General features: G+C 35.4%; 2 protein-coding genes across 5 annotated transcripts in view; both read left to right on the top strand.

Moving 5' to 3' along the window:
- The window catches only part of LOC117100435 (neuromedin-U receptor 2-like), a 16,232-nt gene extending 1,293 nt beyond the window's left edge, over positions 1-14,939 (top strand). Inside the window, exons 1-3 of one of the 4 annotated variants that reach the window (XM_033240127.1) lie at positions 10,348-10,431; positions 10,950-11,097; positions 11,737-14,939. In XM_033240127.1, coding sequence (XP_033096018.1) covers positions 11,015-11,097; positions 11,737-12,862 — 1,209 coding nt within the window. In that variant the 5' untranslated portion in view covers positions 10,348-10,431; positions 10,950-11,014 and the 3' untranslated portion in view covers positions 12,863-14,939. Of the gene's footprint in view, positions 1-10,312; positions 10,432-10,949; positions 11,101-11,736 lie in introns of those variants that run through there. The other 3 variants (XM_033240136.1, XM_033240145.1, XM_033240152.1) reach the window with 3 other exon arrangements.
- Positions 14,940-15,280: 341 nt separating this feature from the next.
- Positions 15,281-15,795, top strand: part of LOC117100649 (serine--pyruvate aminotransferase-like) — a gene marked incomplete in the record, with an annotated part of 6,920 nt that continues 6,405 nt past the window's right edge. Inside the window, 1 exon segment of the mRNA XM_033240451.1 lies at positions 15,281-15,630. Within this exon segment, the coding sequence (XP_033096342.1) occupies positions 15,358-15,630 (273 nt within the window).

Below are 15,795 nucleotides of genomic sequence, written 5' to 3'. Positions count from 1 at the left end.
GTTTATATATATATATGTATATATATATGTATATATATGTATATATATATATATATATATAATATAGTAAAATAGGTCTGCCTTATTGGCACACTATCTCATCATATGCTTAAAATTGCTGTATAAACGAATTGACAATATATTGTACCGGGTAAATATCCACTGTATTTGTTTAATACTCAGTGAGGGTTCATTTTACTCTGTACTTGCACATTAAATTATATTTTTAAATTTAATTAGCATATCGGTTTTGAGGATATTTCTAGTAATAAAATTTTAATGGTGCAAGCGTTTGAAAAAAATCATTAATGTAGTAATACGGGAATGGTTTTAGTGTTTTCAGGTGTACATTATTAAATGGTTTTCGCTGTCATTGGCAGAATACGTGACATTACGAGCTAATTCTCTCCATACTGCTCTACTTTAGAACAAAACTATTTTATTTTAACCTGAGTGTGTACGTTGTTTATTATGCATTATGCCGTATTGAAATGTCAGTGTTCTTTTAATCTGTAAATCGATAGATTTGCTGAAAGTTGCATTTACAAGACTTGCATACACGAAACAAAATTGTGGTGTGTCCAGGTTCATCATAATAAGAAACTTGACAAAACGTAGTAAAATAATTTCATATAGGCCTAAGCCTACCGAAAGTTTTCTTCTTTCCGAATCTATTAATTCTGGTGAAGTCTCCAGTGCGACATCAATGAAATTACATCTATGACAAATAGATAGTGAAACTTTTGTATCGCCAATCGAACTTGAAAACACCATCGAAAAGCAAATTAGTGGGAATTCAGCGGGACCTCTAGAAATTAACCTGGTGTCATATTCACTTTTTATAGTAAATAGGCATTTTATATCCATTTCCATTTCAAATTCAGCCTGACCTTTATTAGTGCTTTATGATTTTTTTTTAAATGTTTACTTTAGGTCTTTAATTCTGGTAAAATATTAAATTAATTTATTCTGTTCAATTGATAGTTTTTAAGCTAAGGAGTAAAAAATACATGGTTAAAAACACCATATGAATTCTTCTGTGGACATACGAAAAATGACCCAAAAACAGCTTATGTCGGTGCGAAATACAGCGTGAAACACTAATTTCCTAGGCTATTCTCGCTCTTAAACGAAAATGTTGCAAGAAGAATCCCTATGATCGAAAAGCAAAAATATCATTTCTATTAAATCAAACACCATCGAAATAGCGAGTATTATGTGGAATCTCGACAAAAATGATGAACGATCTTTGCATTTCATGTCTTAAAAATGCATGGCAACAAAGAAATAAAAATGCAGATGCGACGGTGACTAGAGTGAGGTGTGAGACATTGCATAATGGAGCATGGCGCATTTAGATGGGAGTAGGGAAAGATGGGATATAGACAAAATACAGCCCATTCCCCAACGTTCAAAAATGAATATGGGACTACCTTTACCTTTACAACCATATGTGTTAAAAACTAGAAAATACTAAAATAATACCAAAAGTAAGATTTGCATCGCGTACCGTCCAGCAAAATAGGCTAGCCTTCGTCCCCTAGCCTCGCCAAGGCTATTCCAGCCATATTTGCTCATCAAAAGTGTCAAATGTCAAAAAAATATGCCGACCCTTAATTTCGTAAAATTTGAATCGGTCGGGCCTGGCCAAAACAATAAAAAAAATTTTTAGCCTTGTTTGCAGTGCGTTTTTAAAAAGCATATTAAACACCTTGGTTGCTGTTTTAAAGTATTTTGTCGATATTTTGTTTCTTTTCGGATCATCCCTATTGCATCTATGATAACTGGTACAGTGTTTGTGTTGAAGTGCCGCATTATAGTGATTTAAATTTCCGACTTTTGTATTTTCCAAGCTTGTTGTATTTTGTGAATCGTTGGTACGAGGTATTGCCATGTATATGGTTATACATGCCCCAGTTTACTGGTTTTAATAGCAATGGCTGGCTTATTGGCGGTCTGTGTACATTGTAAAATCCTATAGCATTTTTACATTGTTGGCATCAGCAGGTTGGTGGTCAATTTTTTAGATGTTGTAGCGTTTGCAATGGATAAACTGACCCGGTGATCATGACGCACGTATTATTTTGGAGCTAAGACAGGGCAGACAATAAGATAACTTATTCTCATCTGAAATCTTGATGATGAGATGGTCAGTTAACGTCTCTTTATTGGTTGAAAGGCTTGTTTAGGCTCAGAGTGGTGGCGCCAGGATTTGCCCGACCGATTACCCCGATAAAAAAAATGGGTGTGGTCGGGCGTCGCCTCAAAATTTCTCAAAAGTGTTCCATTGGAGCGAGGCCTCCGAAAAATAGGACAATTCAGGGGTCTTAGTAATATGTCAAAAATAAATATACATTTTTTTTTCTCACCGACGAATTGTGGTTTTTCTCCCCGGGTGTGGGGGGGGGAGGGGAAGCTCTGTCCGAGGGGGATCGCTGGCAGCGAATTTTGATTTTCTGGACGTTTGAGGCAGTGGCGATTAAAAATATCACCTTCCTGATTCGGCAAAAGTCATGAATATTTATTAGTGCTTTCTTATTGTTTTCAGAGCGGTTTCTATACAATAAGTTAATAAAATCATCTAAAATCATCTTAATGACTGCTTTTATTAAAATTGAAATTTTATATCTTGTTTATGCAATTGTTTTTTAACAATTTTAACGAAAATCTATTTTATAATTGTGCTTTATATATTTTACATGCATTACTGTATTTGTTTTGTTATACTGTATGTTTTGTATTTGTTATGAGGGCCTCTTTGAGTCAGCATCGCTGTAAGAGCTACCCTCATAAAAGAAAGTTGAATGAGCTACCCTCATAAAAGAAAGTTGAATAAATAAATAAATAAGTGCCGATGACATGCGATGTGATAGCAGTACTGTATCAGTAGTAGACATTATTATGCAAGCGTAGGTTCACTGACAAGCCGTAATACTACTGTATTCCTTATGATGAAGAGTGTTGAACACCACAGATTTAAACTCCCTATAATTATGAAATACCAGTGGCTTATCTAGAAGTCATGAAGTTGTGGTGTTAATGCGGGGTTCGAAGGTGAAGTGGGGGGGGGGGCTCAATGATCGTCAGTTTAGGTGCTAACTCGTAAAAGGTGAATTAGATTATTTTTAGCTGCTTGACCGCGAATTTGCGGGGGTAGGTTGCGAGTAATTTTTGAAGGGACTTGCGCCCCACCCCTAGATACGCCACAGTAAAATACATATTCTTAAAATGTGTAATGATTAGGCAAGCTATAATTACAACAAAAAAAAAACACTGTATAGGTCTAGGTCGTTTTTTAGGAATGATACTCAGTCCACGCGTAAATCTATGTATATCTACCAATCTAAACAATATTATTCTTATAAATTGACATAAATTCACAAGTACAATAATATAGATCTAATAATTATCATGACAATGATAATAATTAAATAATGCCAAATGGTGACGATAGTGATTAAGACGACCACCGATAAACATTACTTATAAACATTGTTGTTATAAGGTAATGGGACTTGTTTTCTATATTAAGGCATCACCATATCTTAAAAAAATACAAACAATGTGTGATAATTTTTATAATTAATTATAATGTTACCGATGTTACTTACTGTGTTTCATCTTTTTTTACAGTTACTGTGTGTCTTCATGATTTCGGATAGATTATTCGTGAAGCGCAATTTAACTTGAACACAATAATATTAAATATTTATTTGGATTCACTAAATACCATCTACATTATAATTCAAATTATGAAAATATTAATTATGATTTTTATTAGTATATACACACGCAGATATTTCAGGGAGTTGTTATTTAGGCAGATACATAACTTTGATGTATTGTTATTGTATAGTTGATAGTGTAAGCCTATTTTATACTTGTGATTATTACTACTACCGTACTGTACTATTATTATTACAGTATTATTACATTCCTATGTTGCTGTGTAGGTTTATATACTAATGCATTTATGTCAGGTAAAACACATTTCATTTCGTATAAGTTTTTATGTTGGTACAGTATCAATGTAGGCCTACGCGTGAGTGACAATTCATTCCTAAAAAAAGGCCACCAGTATTCATAATTTTGTAGATAATAGCCTAATTATTATTTATTTTAGAAATTTCTGTTATAATAAAAAGGGGGTTCTAGTCTATGGGTGTTTAACCCTATTATTATAAGAGGTCAACCCTTATAAGAGGTCTGCTAAAGTAAGACTATAAATATTCATGAGATCAAGGGGGTGTTACGTTGAATCTATAGCGCCACCAATCGTCACTGCCGCCAACGTCCAGAAAAAAAAGGGCACCATTCGGAATCCTTAATCTTGTAATCTACTACACTGATCTAAACATTAACGTCATAGTCAGTCTTGTGAATATATTGCGTGTTGCTGCTTATACGAATTCGTCGGTAAATCCGATTATATATAATGCTATAAACGAAGTGTTTAGGAGAGCGTTTTTGGATGTGTTTTGTTGCAAGCGTAGAAGCAAGACAACAACTACGGCAACTTCAAAGCACGTAATAACTACAGTATCACTGGCGACTTCAAATCCTGCATATGTGCATGAATAGACGACGTTGACGAAGAAGTTGTCTGTAAAAGTCTAATCACAAAAACATATTTTTGTTTTACCTACAGAATTTTAATACATAAAGTAATAGCAGTAATCACAGTAAGCTAAAATTTTGATGCTGAATGATGAGATCCAGAGATGTGATGATGCATCTCAGTGTTAGAGTGTGTGGTGAGACCTCACATGTGGCCACCATAACAAAATATTTAATGTTCGGGTACGAGTGGCCAAGCGGTAAGACAGGGGCGCTGCCAGCTACAGCCTTAACATCGGCGCTGGTCCAGCCGCTCCTTTCCAATGGTTCGGTTGGTAGAACCAAGTCTTCTCGGATAAGGACTTAAAATGGAGGTCCAGTGTATACATCTGGCTCATGTGCACTTTAAAGAACCCATTGCATCTTTCGGAGGAGTAGGGGGTTACCCCAATGTTATGGTTCATTTTAGCCCCTGTCGTTGTGGAATGATGTGAACATGTATCTACCAAGAAGCGCCTATTTACGGCAGCTAGGTAATCACGGACCACGCCCATACGCAATTCAGCACAATGACGCTGCAGTTATGGGTTCTCCTACCTTTCCTTTACCATGTGTCGATATTGATAATCCATTATATTCCTACTCTGACCATGTTCATTTTGCAAATAGACACATGATTTATGAACCAGAACATGAACAAAATCTGTTTCCATATGGCGGCCATTTTGAAATCCATTATTTGACCTAATGTTAATGAAATTCTCTATAACTACTCAACATAAAGACTTGATATTGATCTTAAATTGATCAGAATATATAAATTTGTTTACAGTACACAGTACTAGAAGTAAGACTATATGTTATTAGAAATGTTCTCAAAATTATAATTCAGAAACATTTCTCGTCAGATAATGTAATATAAAAACGATATGCTCTTTACAATTTGGGAACTAGACCATGTTTATATTACAAATAGTTGTGTAGACATTAAACTAGGTAAAGTATATGGGGTTCATATAATTTTATATTATTTGAAAATGTTCCATGTTAGACCAAGCGCAAAACCTAGTTTCTATAAATTATAGAAACATGGAAATTCCGGTAACTTTTTTTTTTATTTTTTAACCAGGATAAAATCACGTTCAATGAAGAAAGCTTACAACTAAAAGGAGATAAAAACTTATTTCCGGTCATTTTCTGAAGAACGTTTTTGTTAGAACGAATATGAACTTATATGTTCCGAACAATTTCAGAGCTGGACACACTCCTTTGCCCTTTTGTTGTATTTTGCAAGGTCTGTAGTGGTCATGGTTTATCTAACATACAGCACTGCAGGAGGTGTTGCATGGCTGGGCAAAATGGGAACTACATGGACTAGATAAGAAGTCCACATTTTTGGAATCTTCTCGCTCATCTGTTGTTCACCTCCTCCGCCCTCTTCCTTGTCTTTATCTTATTGCTATGTGTCTGTCTTATTGTACCATTAAGGAGAAAATGAAATTAAATGAAATCTAATACTCTCCAAATCAACGCCAAAAAGTACATATATAATCAGATTAGAAAATGACAAGGTAATACATTGCATACTTGGCGACTCCAGACAACTGACCAATGGTAGTACATTTTATATTTTTCAGAAGGAATATAAATTTTTTTTTAAATATTGAAAAAATGTTATTTTACTGTTCTTTGTAAAATTTTCTCTTTTTAAGCTTTCGATTTTATTGTGTTTGCAATGTAAGATTTTGTGTATAACATTGTATGCCCATAGCCATACACACACCCCTACGGAAAAGAATGAGATCAAGAATATTAATGAATTCTTTGAAATTGAAAACAAAGAAGTGAAAACAGAATTTTAAAATAGGTCTATTTGTATTTTTATTGGAATCGTTGTTAAAAACAATAGGCCTATATTTCGTTTCGACATATTTTACAGAAAAAAAGCAATGAGGATAGTTTGTCAAGAGCTTACCAACACCCATCTTTGCCATTATTCACTCGTACCCGAACATTAAATATTTTGTTATCTTTATCAGAAACATGTTACATTATTTACGTTTAAATTACATCATGGGAAGGTACCTAATACTTTTGAGTTTATTCTTTAACACTAAAGAAATTATGGTACAAGGACCAAAGACAATTTATGTACAGCTCTTAAGAAAACTAAAGTAGGTCAGCAGAGCATCACCTACAGAGGTGCGAAAGTATGAAATGACCTACCCACAATGCTATAAAAACACAAAGCAGTACAAAAACTTTACGGTAGTTGAGGGCTACACTAAAAGGTAATATATATATATGTATGTATGTATGTATATATATTTATATATATATATATATATTACTTCGTTTATTCATGTATTGCATATTTTGTTTTTGTCTTATATTATTTATTTTTTATTTTATTTTGAAAGGGATTTACGATGAAAGCATTAGCTTCTGTAAACCCCCATTTCCACAAACATGTAAAATATATTTGTACTAATAAGATAGATAATACATACTCCAAGTATCGAAATGCACGCCATCGTGTCGGGATTCAATATTTCGACATTAATTATGTCATCATCATTGAATCCCGATACGATGGCGTGCATTTCGACACTTGAAGTATGTATTATACTATCTTATCTGAGATTAATTAGTGGACCTTTCTGATATTTGTACTGTGTTTTTGAAAGAATGGAATTTGTACAAATAAAGTTATCATGGAGTAAAAAATATTGTTGTCGAGGGTAGATTCGTCAATGACGCTATATAACCGAGCAGACAATCCAAGCTTATCGAGTCTTCTAACGATTGTACGGGGACTATCGTTCATGTTTGCAATCCATGTTCAAATAATTTTTAGGACATCAACATCATCATCAACCTCATCTTCATTATCGTCATTATCATCACCATCAACATCATGACCAACAATATCATTATCAATTTCATCATCAACAAGAACATCATCATCACCATCATCATCATCATCAACATCACCTTTACCATCACCATAATCATCCTCATTAGCAATCACCATCATGATCAGTAGCAGCAGTTTTTTTAAATTAGGTGTCATGGTTTGTAGGTCTACGTATTGTATAAATAGGCCTACAGTATTATTAAATTCTAATCAATGTACATTAATTAAATAAAAATGAGCTGTGTAAGTGAAATTATTAATATAGTTCTGGATTCAAGGAGAACGTATAAACACTACGAGACGTTATTGTCTTCAACTAAACACGAAGTACTAAAACATTTTTTAAAACTATATTTATTATATTATTTCCCTTGCTTTAATTATCATCATCGATCAGGGCAAATATTATAAACTTGGTCACGTAAAAAACACTTCCAGAATAAAATTATCACTGCTGCAAAACAAACACTGCAACAAGACAACAGTAAAATGGTATAATACAAAATGTCACCGCAGCATAAAATTGTCACTTCAAAAGAAAAATTATCCCCGCATCATTGATTTAGTCACTGCAAGTTTACAGAAAATGTCACTACAGCATAAAGTTAGTCACTGCAGAATAAATTTGGTCACTGCAGTATAAACTTGACCACTGCTAACATGATGTTTTCCCCTGCTACAAAGTATGCCTACTGATGGCGCTCCATATAGGCCTACTATAAAATGGTGATGTGATGACGATGAATTTTACTATATAAAAGTGTCATTTCCGGTCAACTAGAGCTACTATTTCCTAAAATTTTCGCACCTCAGGCCCAACCATGGTGGCCCTCAGGTGGGTGTGGGCTCACAAAATGCCCCCCCCCCCACTCCTCAATTCAAAACAGATCTGCGCCCTTGTCAAAACCACGCCCCCACCCCCGCTTCGTGCTGTGCAAATCGCATTATCCACCCACCATTGCTAAATCCTAGATCCGTCACTGGTGGAAACAAATATTCGACTGCTGCTTTATCATCTTAGATTAGCAATGTTAAGGCTCAATATCTTAATTGAAATTATTGTGTAGGCACCGACTGATATAGACCGGTACTGTATACAATAAAGTAGGCCAATGGCTATACCAACGATACGAAATTAATTAGTGGGCTGGAAATCGAAAGCAGTATTAATGATACCGTATTATTTACAATTAAAAATACCAATAATGTTTGTTTAGACTGAACATTTCGTCTAAAAAATATTTATTTCATCTAAGATTAGATTAATATACGAAGTGACATTAACTATGTCTGGGCATTCTAATTAATATTGAGCTTCAATTTATATCCAAAAAATTCAACACAGGTTTTGAATCTGAGCTGAATGAGATTAATATTTTGGGGAAAGTCAGGTTTACAACATTTACAGAAAGATCAAAATTCGCCTTGCACATTTCTTGAAATGGATATGAGCGCTATATAACTCTTATCAAAATCATCATCAATATCACCATCATCATAGTAATTATTACATATGTTGTATGGGCACCCAGGTAAACGAAGTTTTCACGATAATACCTCTGGACCCCGGTAAAACCAACCAATTTCTAATATTGTGTCCCCGCCCTCCACCCTTTCACAAATAAGCTGGATCGCCCTTGGAATCTTAGTGCTCTATATTATAGTTATGTCGTTATCACCTGGTAGGCTTAGATCTGTCCATAACCTACATGTTCTTTCAGCCATAAATAAACCAAGGATTGACTATAATCAAAGTGTAATTTGGCAAGTAAGTGTAATTAAAATTGTGCACAGCATTACATCCGTGTTCATAACACATAATTGCATATTACTTATATCTCACAATAATACTTACTACGGTACTGTTACATCGCACTTGCCGATGGGTATGTGTATACCAACATGTAAAAGCGACGATGTCCCCCGACTTTGGTTGGTATAACACAATTATTAATGTTTTATTTGATATTATTTCAATACAAACATTCACTTTTTTATTCCTTTTTTCTGTATCCACCACAAAAAGGCGCGGTACAAAATATTTGTTATTCATTGTATTATAAGATGTTCCTAGCCCTTTATATTATTCATGGAGGAATAAACAACTTAATTTATCTAGATACACAGATAAGAAAACAATTTATCATTTTCGCAATAGACCTACATCTGTCTTATGCACATGAATTGTGATTTGGTCATTATTTTGAGTCCCCTCCTGTGTCCAGACAGGCCCGTAGCCAGGTTCTTCCAAGGGGTGGGGGGAGGGGGTTCTCTGGGCGTGAGGTCCACAGTCGAAGCCCCGGTGGGGTCGGCGAAACCCCCAATGCAAGAGGAGTTTTGTGCTTTATGGGTCTAAATAATGCTATAAAAGCATACATGTTTGAAAATGTCTGTGTCTGGGTGGGTCTGCAGTGCATTAGTTGGGTTGGAGGACTTAATTGGGAAATTTAAAGAGGGGGTTTCACCAGATAAAAGGGGTTTGCTACAAAAGGGGGGTTCTTCCGAACCATAAAATTTCCCCCCTGGTTACGGGCCTGCCAGATATAGCATTTTTAAACCTCGTTTCTATTATGACCTTAAATTTGATAAACAAGGCAAGATACAAGTCCCTGGCATAAGGAACCAACTACTCCAATTAAAACATTAATTTTATCAAACAGCTAAGTAGCGGATATAAATAAATACTCACAACCAAATAAAGAAATACAATACTTTGCTAGTCCTTAACGTTTTCAATGAGGATACGTGAATATGTATGAGTAATATTAATGAGTTAGCACAAAATATGAATAGAGATCTGATTTGAGAGCTTATAGTTACGTGTCTTTCGTTTATCGTTAACAATCCGTAAGCGTCTTATATTCAGTTTGAGGATTGTCGGCAAAGGAAGTAATATTGCTTAAAGCAAGGAACACGGTCAAAAATTGTCCATCATTAGATAATATCAAATTCAAAAGGTAAGTTTCTTTTAACTGGTTACTCGTATTGGTGGCCGACCTCTACCTTGAGTCCGTCAAGCTATCATTGACTGATCATATCGTATTGCATTGAATTTTTTTGGTTGGGGTTTTACCGCTGAAATCGAGATTTGAAAATACAAATTGACTAGCTACTCGGGATTTAGAATCATGACTATACTATATACAAGTACACAATGGATAACAGAGGAGACTCTCTTTAAGCTGGTTGGCTTGTTTGAGAAGGGGTCCCCAACAAAAACTAGATACAGTAATATAAATAATATAGTTAAGCATTAAACAAAAAAATGTAAGTATATGAAAACATTTTTTTACATATATATTAAAAAGGTGGTGAAGCTTGTGTGTCCAGGCTTATGCTTACCTACCCGCATATCAATTCACTTGAGTGTTTTTATGGTGTACTTTAGGTAGCAGGTCGACTTCCTTGTCTCGGCTTCTTTGATAGCCTATTAGGATTATTTATTATTATTTATTCCATTTTCATTGTTGTATAGTGCCGCTGAGTATGATAAAATCCTCCAATGTTGAGTCATGTAGTAAGATGATATGAACAATTTCCATGAAGAGTGACCAGCCGGGGAGAGTGACTGGCAGTTTAGTGTGTGGTCTTACTGCATTAATTATTGGTGCTTTGGGTTTGAAGTAGTAATGTATTTTCTTGTTTGCTGGTTAATTTTAATATATGGCAGAAAAGACTTTTCTTGCAGTTATACTCCTACAAAAACCAAAAGGTCCACTGATTAATCTCAGATATACTATATACATACTCCAAGTATCGAAATGCACACCATCGTGTCGGGATTCAATATATCTACATTAATTATGTCAAAATAGTTTTTAAAACTGTTTAGTAGGAATTTACACACATACAGTAAGGTAAAATATGCCTATAACTAAGATCTAGTAAGATTTTGTTTATATTTTTAATTTAAAAAAAAATCAGTCTATACTACCGATGTGTTATAATTTTTTATATAATTCCTGCAAAAAGTAATATAAATGGAACCTTTTTGCCTACATTCTTACTAAAGATTTGAGCTTAAATAAATTACTCATAAACACGGTTAGTTACTAAAGCATACATAATCTCCATGTCAATAAAAAATAATAATAATACACACTTCGTATCTGGTATTGTATATAAACTGAACCAAAACAGCAGGCGCCTTCAGGTCTTCCACATCATTGTCTGGTAGATAAGTTAGCTAGGCCACTGTTCTGACATTGTATACTTGGACATATTCATATTTCATAATTTGTTCCAATTTCTTATTTTCTTAGGTATAGGATGAACACTTCCCCCTACGTCAATACCTCTGATGCCGATGGAAATTCAAGTGGAAACTTTTCGATGGAGGAGCCAGTATGGGATGACATCATACAAGCCTACTCGTATAATCGTGCAGATCAGTTAGTCATATCCATATTTATGCCAATGGTTGTCATCATTGGAATTTTTGGAAATGTAATGACAGTTATTGTGATAGTAAAACACTTACGAACGGCCGTTAACGTGTATTTAGCAAATTTGGCAATAACTGATACATTGTACCTATTATTGGCGCCTGATTTGATATGGATTTCTTATCTTAAAAGTTCGGTGCATGATCTGTATGATATCGGTTCCGGAATACTTTGGTTTTGTAGATTAAATATCTACATTGTGGACACTACTTTACAAGTGGCAATTTTTACCATCTTCTGGATGTCCGTCGAGCGTTATATGGCAATCTGTCACCCTTTCCAGTTTCGGAAGAAAGGATTTGGAAAGCGTTTAAGATCCATACAATTATGCTGCATTATGTGGTTGGTAGCATTGGTATGGCAGGCGAGGAGCTTTGCATGGATAACTGAAGTTTCCTTTCAGTTACCATGGCCTGACATGTATAACGGGATTCCAAATTCGACCTCGGTGTGTGTTTATTGTCATTTTAATTCTGGAAAAAATTGCGATATTCAAAATCATTTGTTTGATGTGGATATTTTTCTATCATTAATATTTGTTTTTGTCATAATTGGTATGTATACCGCAATATTTGTCACACTCAAGAAGTCGCATTTCACTTCAGCAAATTCAACAGGTACATCATTGAGATTCAAGTCGGAGAAAAAGGTTTTGCAAACTGTTTTTCTTACAGTCACGATCTATATTATTCTTATGGCACCATTCCGATGTCTCAATATCTTCAATTCTTACTATGACATACACAAATTTATTCTCCAGACTGTGAATATATTTAGAGTTGCTAATTATTTAAATTCGTCGGTAAATCCCATTATATATAATGCTGTAAACGAAGATTTTAGAAAAGCTTTTCTAGATGTGTTTTGCTGCTGTAACTCGAAACCCATACCAGAAATAAGAAGAGCAGTCCCTGCAATCACTTTAAACTTGAATCCCGTTTAGGCTTTCAGGTATTTCAGGACTTGCGTCTCTGGTACCGTACCCCGGGGTTTCATGTATTCCCATTCGGAATCTCATGGACCAACAATTATTGTTATACCACTTTGGATTTACCATTTTTTATGACATACCGGGGATAACATTAATGATGTATTTATGTAATTATCAAATCACCAACGGAGGCGGATTTGCACAACGGGAATGGTTTAGTTTCCCAACCTCGAGGTGGGGGGGTTCAATCGCTGTGCATTTCGGTCGTGTCCATGAGCAAGGCATTTTATCTGCATTGCTTCTCTCCACCTAGAAATATAAATGGGTACCTGGCGGGGTTGTCTGCTCCTGCGCTGTTACCAGCAGCATCAGAAAGTCCCATTTCCAGGAAAAAATTTCAATAAAAAAGATTTTTTTAGAAAAAAAATGTATATGCATTATAATTATCATAAACCATGGAAAAATAGTAGCATAAATATTAGTTCAAAAGGATAAAAAGAAAAAGAGAAATAGAGACTACTTCTAATAAAAGATTCCATTTTCTCAAGTTTTTGTGCTTCGCATCTTGCACACGGTCGATCGAGTAGGCCTTAGATATGTTTGTGTAATTGTCAAAATCCCTGTCAGAGCGGTATTTTTAGTAACAAATTTGAAATAATTCCAATGTCAAGTGTCAATACTAGCAACGGAAAATATTATGTCGGCCGTTTTTATGTCTGATAACAGAACCCTATATCGAGGTAAGGCTAGGCCAGCCCAGAAGTGTTGATAGGCTAGTGTTTCCGGCGCCTATACTGTATATTTTTTAACAGACATATCGCAAAATCAAACATAAACAAAATCACCCGCGTTTTATCAAATTTCAGTCTTAATTTCCATTTTTTTTTCATGTTTAGGAATGTTTAAATTCAGTTAACTAGCAATTTCCTAATATATTTATAAATCTTTATAACATAGGCCTATATAAAAATCAGATTTTTCTCAACGGAAATTTGCTGGGAATGGGGCTTTAAAACGTAGACCCAATGACCAGGGAAAAGAACTGCGCTTAATCTGAAGGAGAGACGCGTTATAAAATGCCCGTGCCAGTACGAGTACCAACCTACTAGGTATCCACGTCTTCTAAGTAGAGCAAACCATGTGGAGTGTGTATGATGTAATAATAAAACATGTTTTGAGGCGGTTTTAAACATATTATTTGTTAAGAAAAGTTTATTGTTTTTAGGTCTATCTATAGGATAGAAAAGTAAGACTATGATTATTATTCTTATAATAGTTGAAGGAATTTATTTTTACAGTTATATGGCAATAAACTGAACTGGAACTTGAAAATCGTGTGGTTCACAAAACCGTTCATTTTGAATCAATAGCGATTACCACGCCGCCGAACTTGCTAATATAAAATCTAACATTTCGCAGTTGATACATTGACATGAACCACATCAGATAATTCATCGTATTTACTTCAACGGTACTATCATAGACAAACGTTACAGTTAAGTACGACAGCAACATTAACAAAACGTGGCGGAGTAGGCCTAGACAAATTCAACTCAAATATCACCGTACACTCTTTAATACATTCGTTCCACTAGGCCTATACATCATCAATTCATTGTGATCTGCACGATACATTACAATAATCACTACACAAACAAAAGTTAGGTAACGTTTTTCTATCATTGGAACCGAAATATATTCATTAACATAAATTAATTTAGATTTTGTGTAAGGTGAGCGTAGATAACTGTAATATACTGAGACAGCCAAATTTAAAAATACACGTTGCGTACTCGTTTCTCATGACATGAAACTTTAATAGTTAGACCTTTCAGTGACGTTCTGGCCACCCGTTATTCTTGTTCTTATAGGTCTACTTTTATTGCCAAAATCGATAACATAAACTAAAACAATGATGACAACTCATGGGAGCAGGCAGAGGAACCAAAAATTGAATTAAATCAATAAATAACAAAAGTTAATGTTCCCTACTCCCAACCCAACAATAAAAATGCAATAACAATGCGTATACTATGTATATTCTGTTTCAGTTTGTCGGTAGAAATAGACCTAAGCTGGTGGGTATCTAGGGAGGAGAAGGATACACATCTAGATGTGTATACCACCCCCCCCCCCCCCCAAAAAAAATAAGTTCCCCCCAGTCGCGGCCTCCCTCTCACTGAAAATGTTTGAAGCAAAACATGCTCAAGTAGTTAAACCACCCTATGTTGCGAACTAGCGCCCCTTAACTTAATCATTGACCCCTCATTTCACATTAACCCCCATTATCCCTCCTATCATCCCCTCCCTCTCCTATCATCCCCTCCCTCCCCTATCAATTTCAAGGCTCGTTTATACATTACTGAACCCACCCACCCAATCAGTCCACTGTTTTAATAATGATTAAATTATATGGAGGGGGCGCTTTAAACAGCTGAATCGAGCGAGAATACAGTCGGTTTTACGCATGGTTTTAGGCAACATTAGTCGCACACTTCGCAATCGCCATGCTTAGTCGAAGAGTAGGGGTTGTTGGCCTGGGATTTATAAGTAGGCAGACATTGCCTTATTATAAGTGGAATCGATGCATAGCTTCCAAAATATGTACTTCTTCATGTAATCTTAAAAAATGCAACATAGATCCACCGTCCGAGCTTTTTCAGCCTATGAATGTTCCTCACAAGTTGCTGACTGGGCCAGGGCCTTCAAATTGTCCGCCTCGGGTGTTAGAAGCATCAGCACTGCCGTTGTTGGGTCACTTGCATGCAGAATTTATTCAGGTAGGCTATCCTAGATGAATAGATAGGGCCTGCTGGGCAGGGGTGGCGTCAGGATTTGCCCGAGGGTGGGAGGGGATTGCGAGGTCCCCGACGGGGGGACCGATGTCCCCCGACGAGTCGTCAAATTCCCCCCCCCCCCCGACGAAGGGATCAAGTGGGCGTCGT

The sequence above is a fragment of the Anneissia japonica genome, unplaced genomic scaffold (assembly GCF_011630105.1).
Source record: "Anneissia japonica isolate Jap-2015-1 unplaced genomic scaffold, ASM1163010v1 scaffold4446_len648930_cov198, whole genome shotgun sequence".
Taxonomy (NCBI): Eukaryota; Metazoa; Echinodermata; class Crinoidea; order Comatulida; family Comatulidae; genus Anneissia; species Anneissia japonica.
This window is presented reverse-complemented; position numbering and strand designations above follow the sequence as displayed.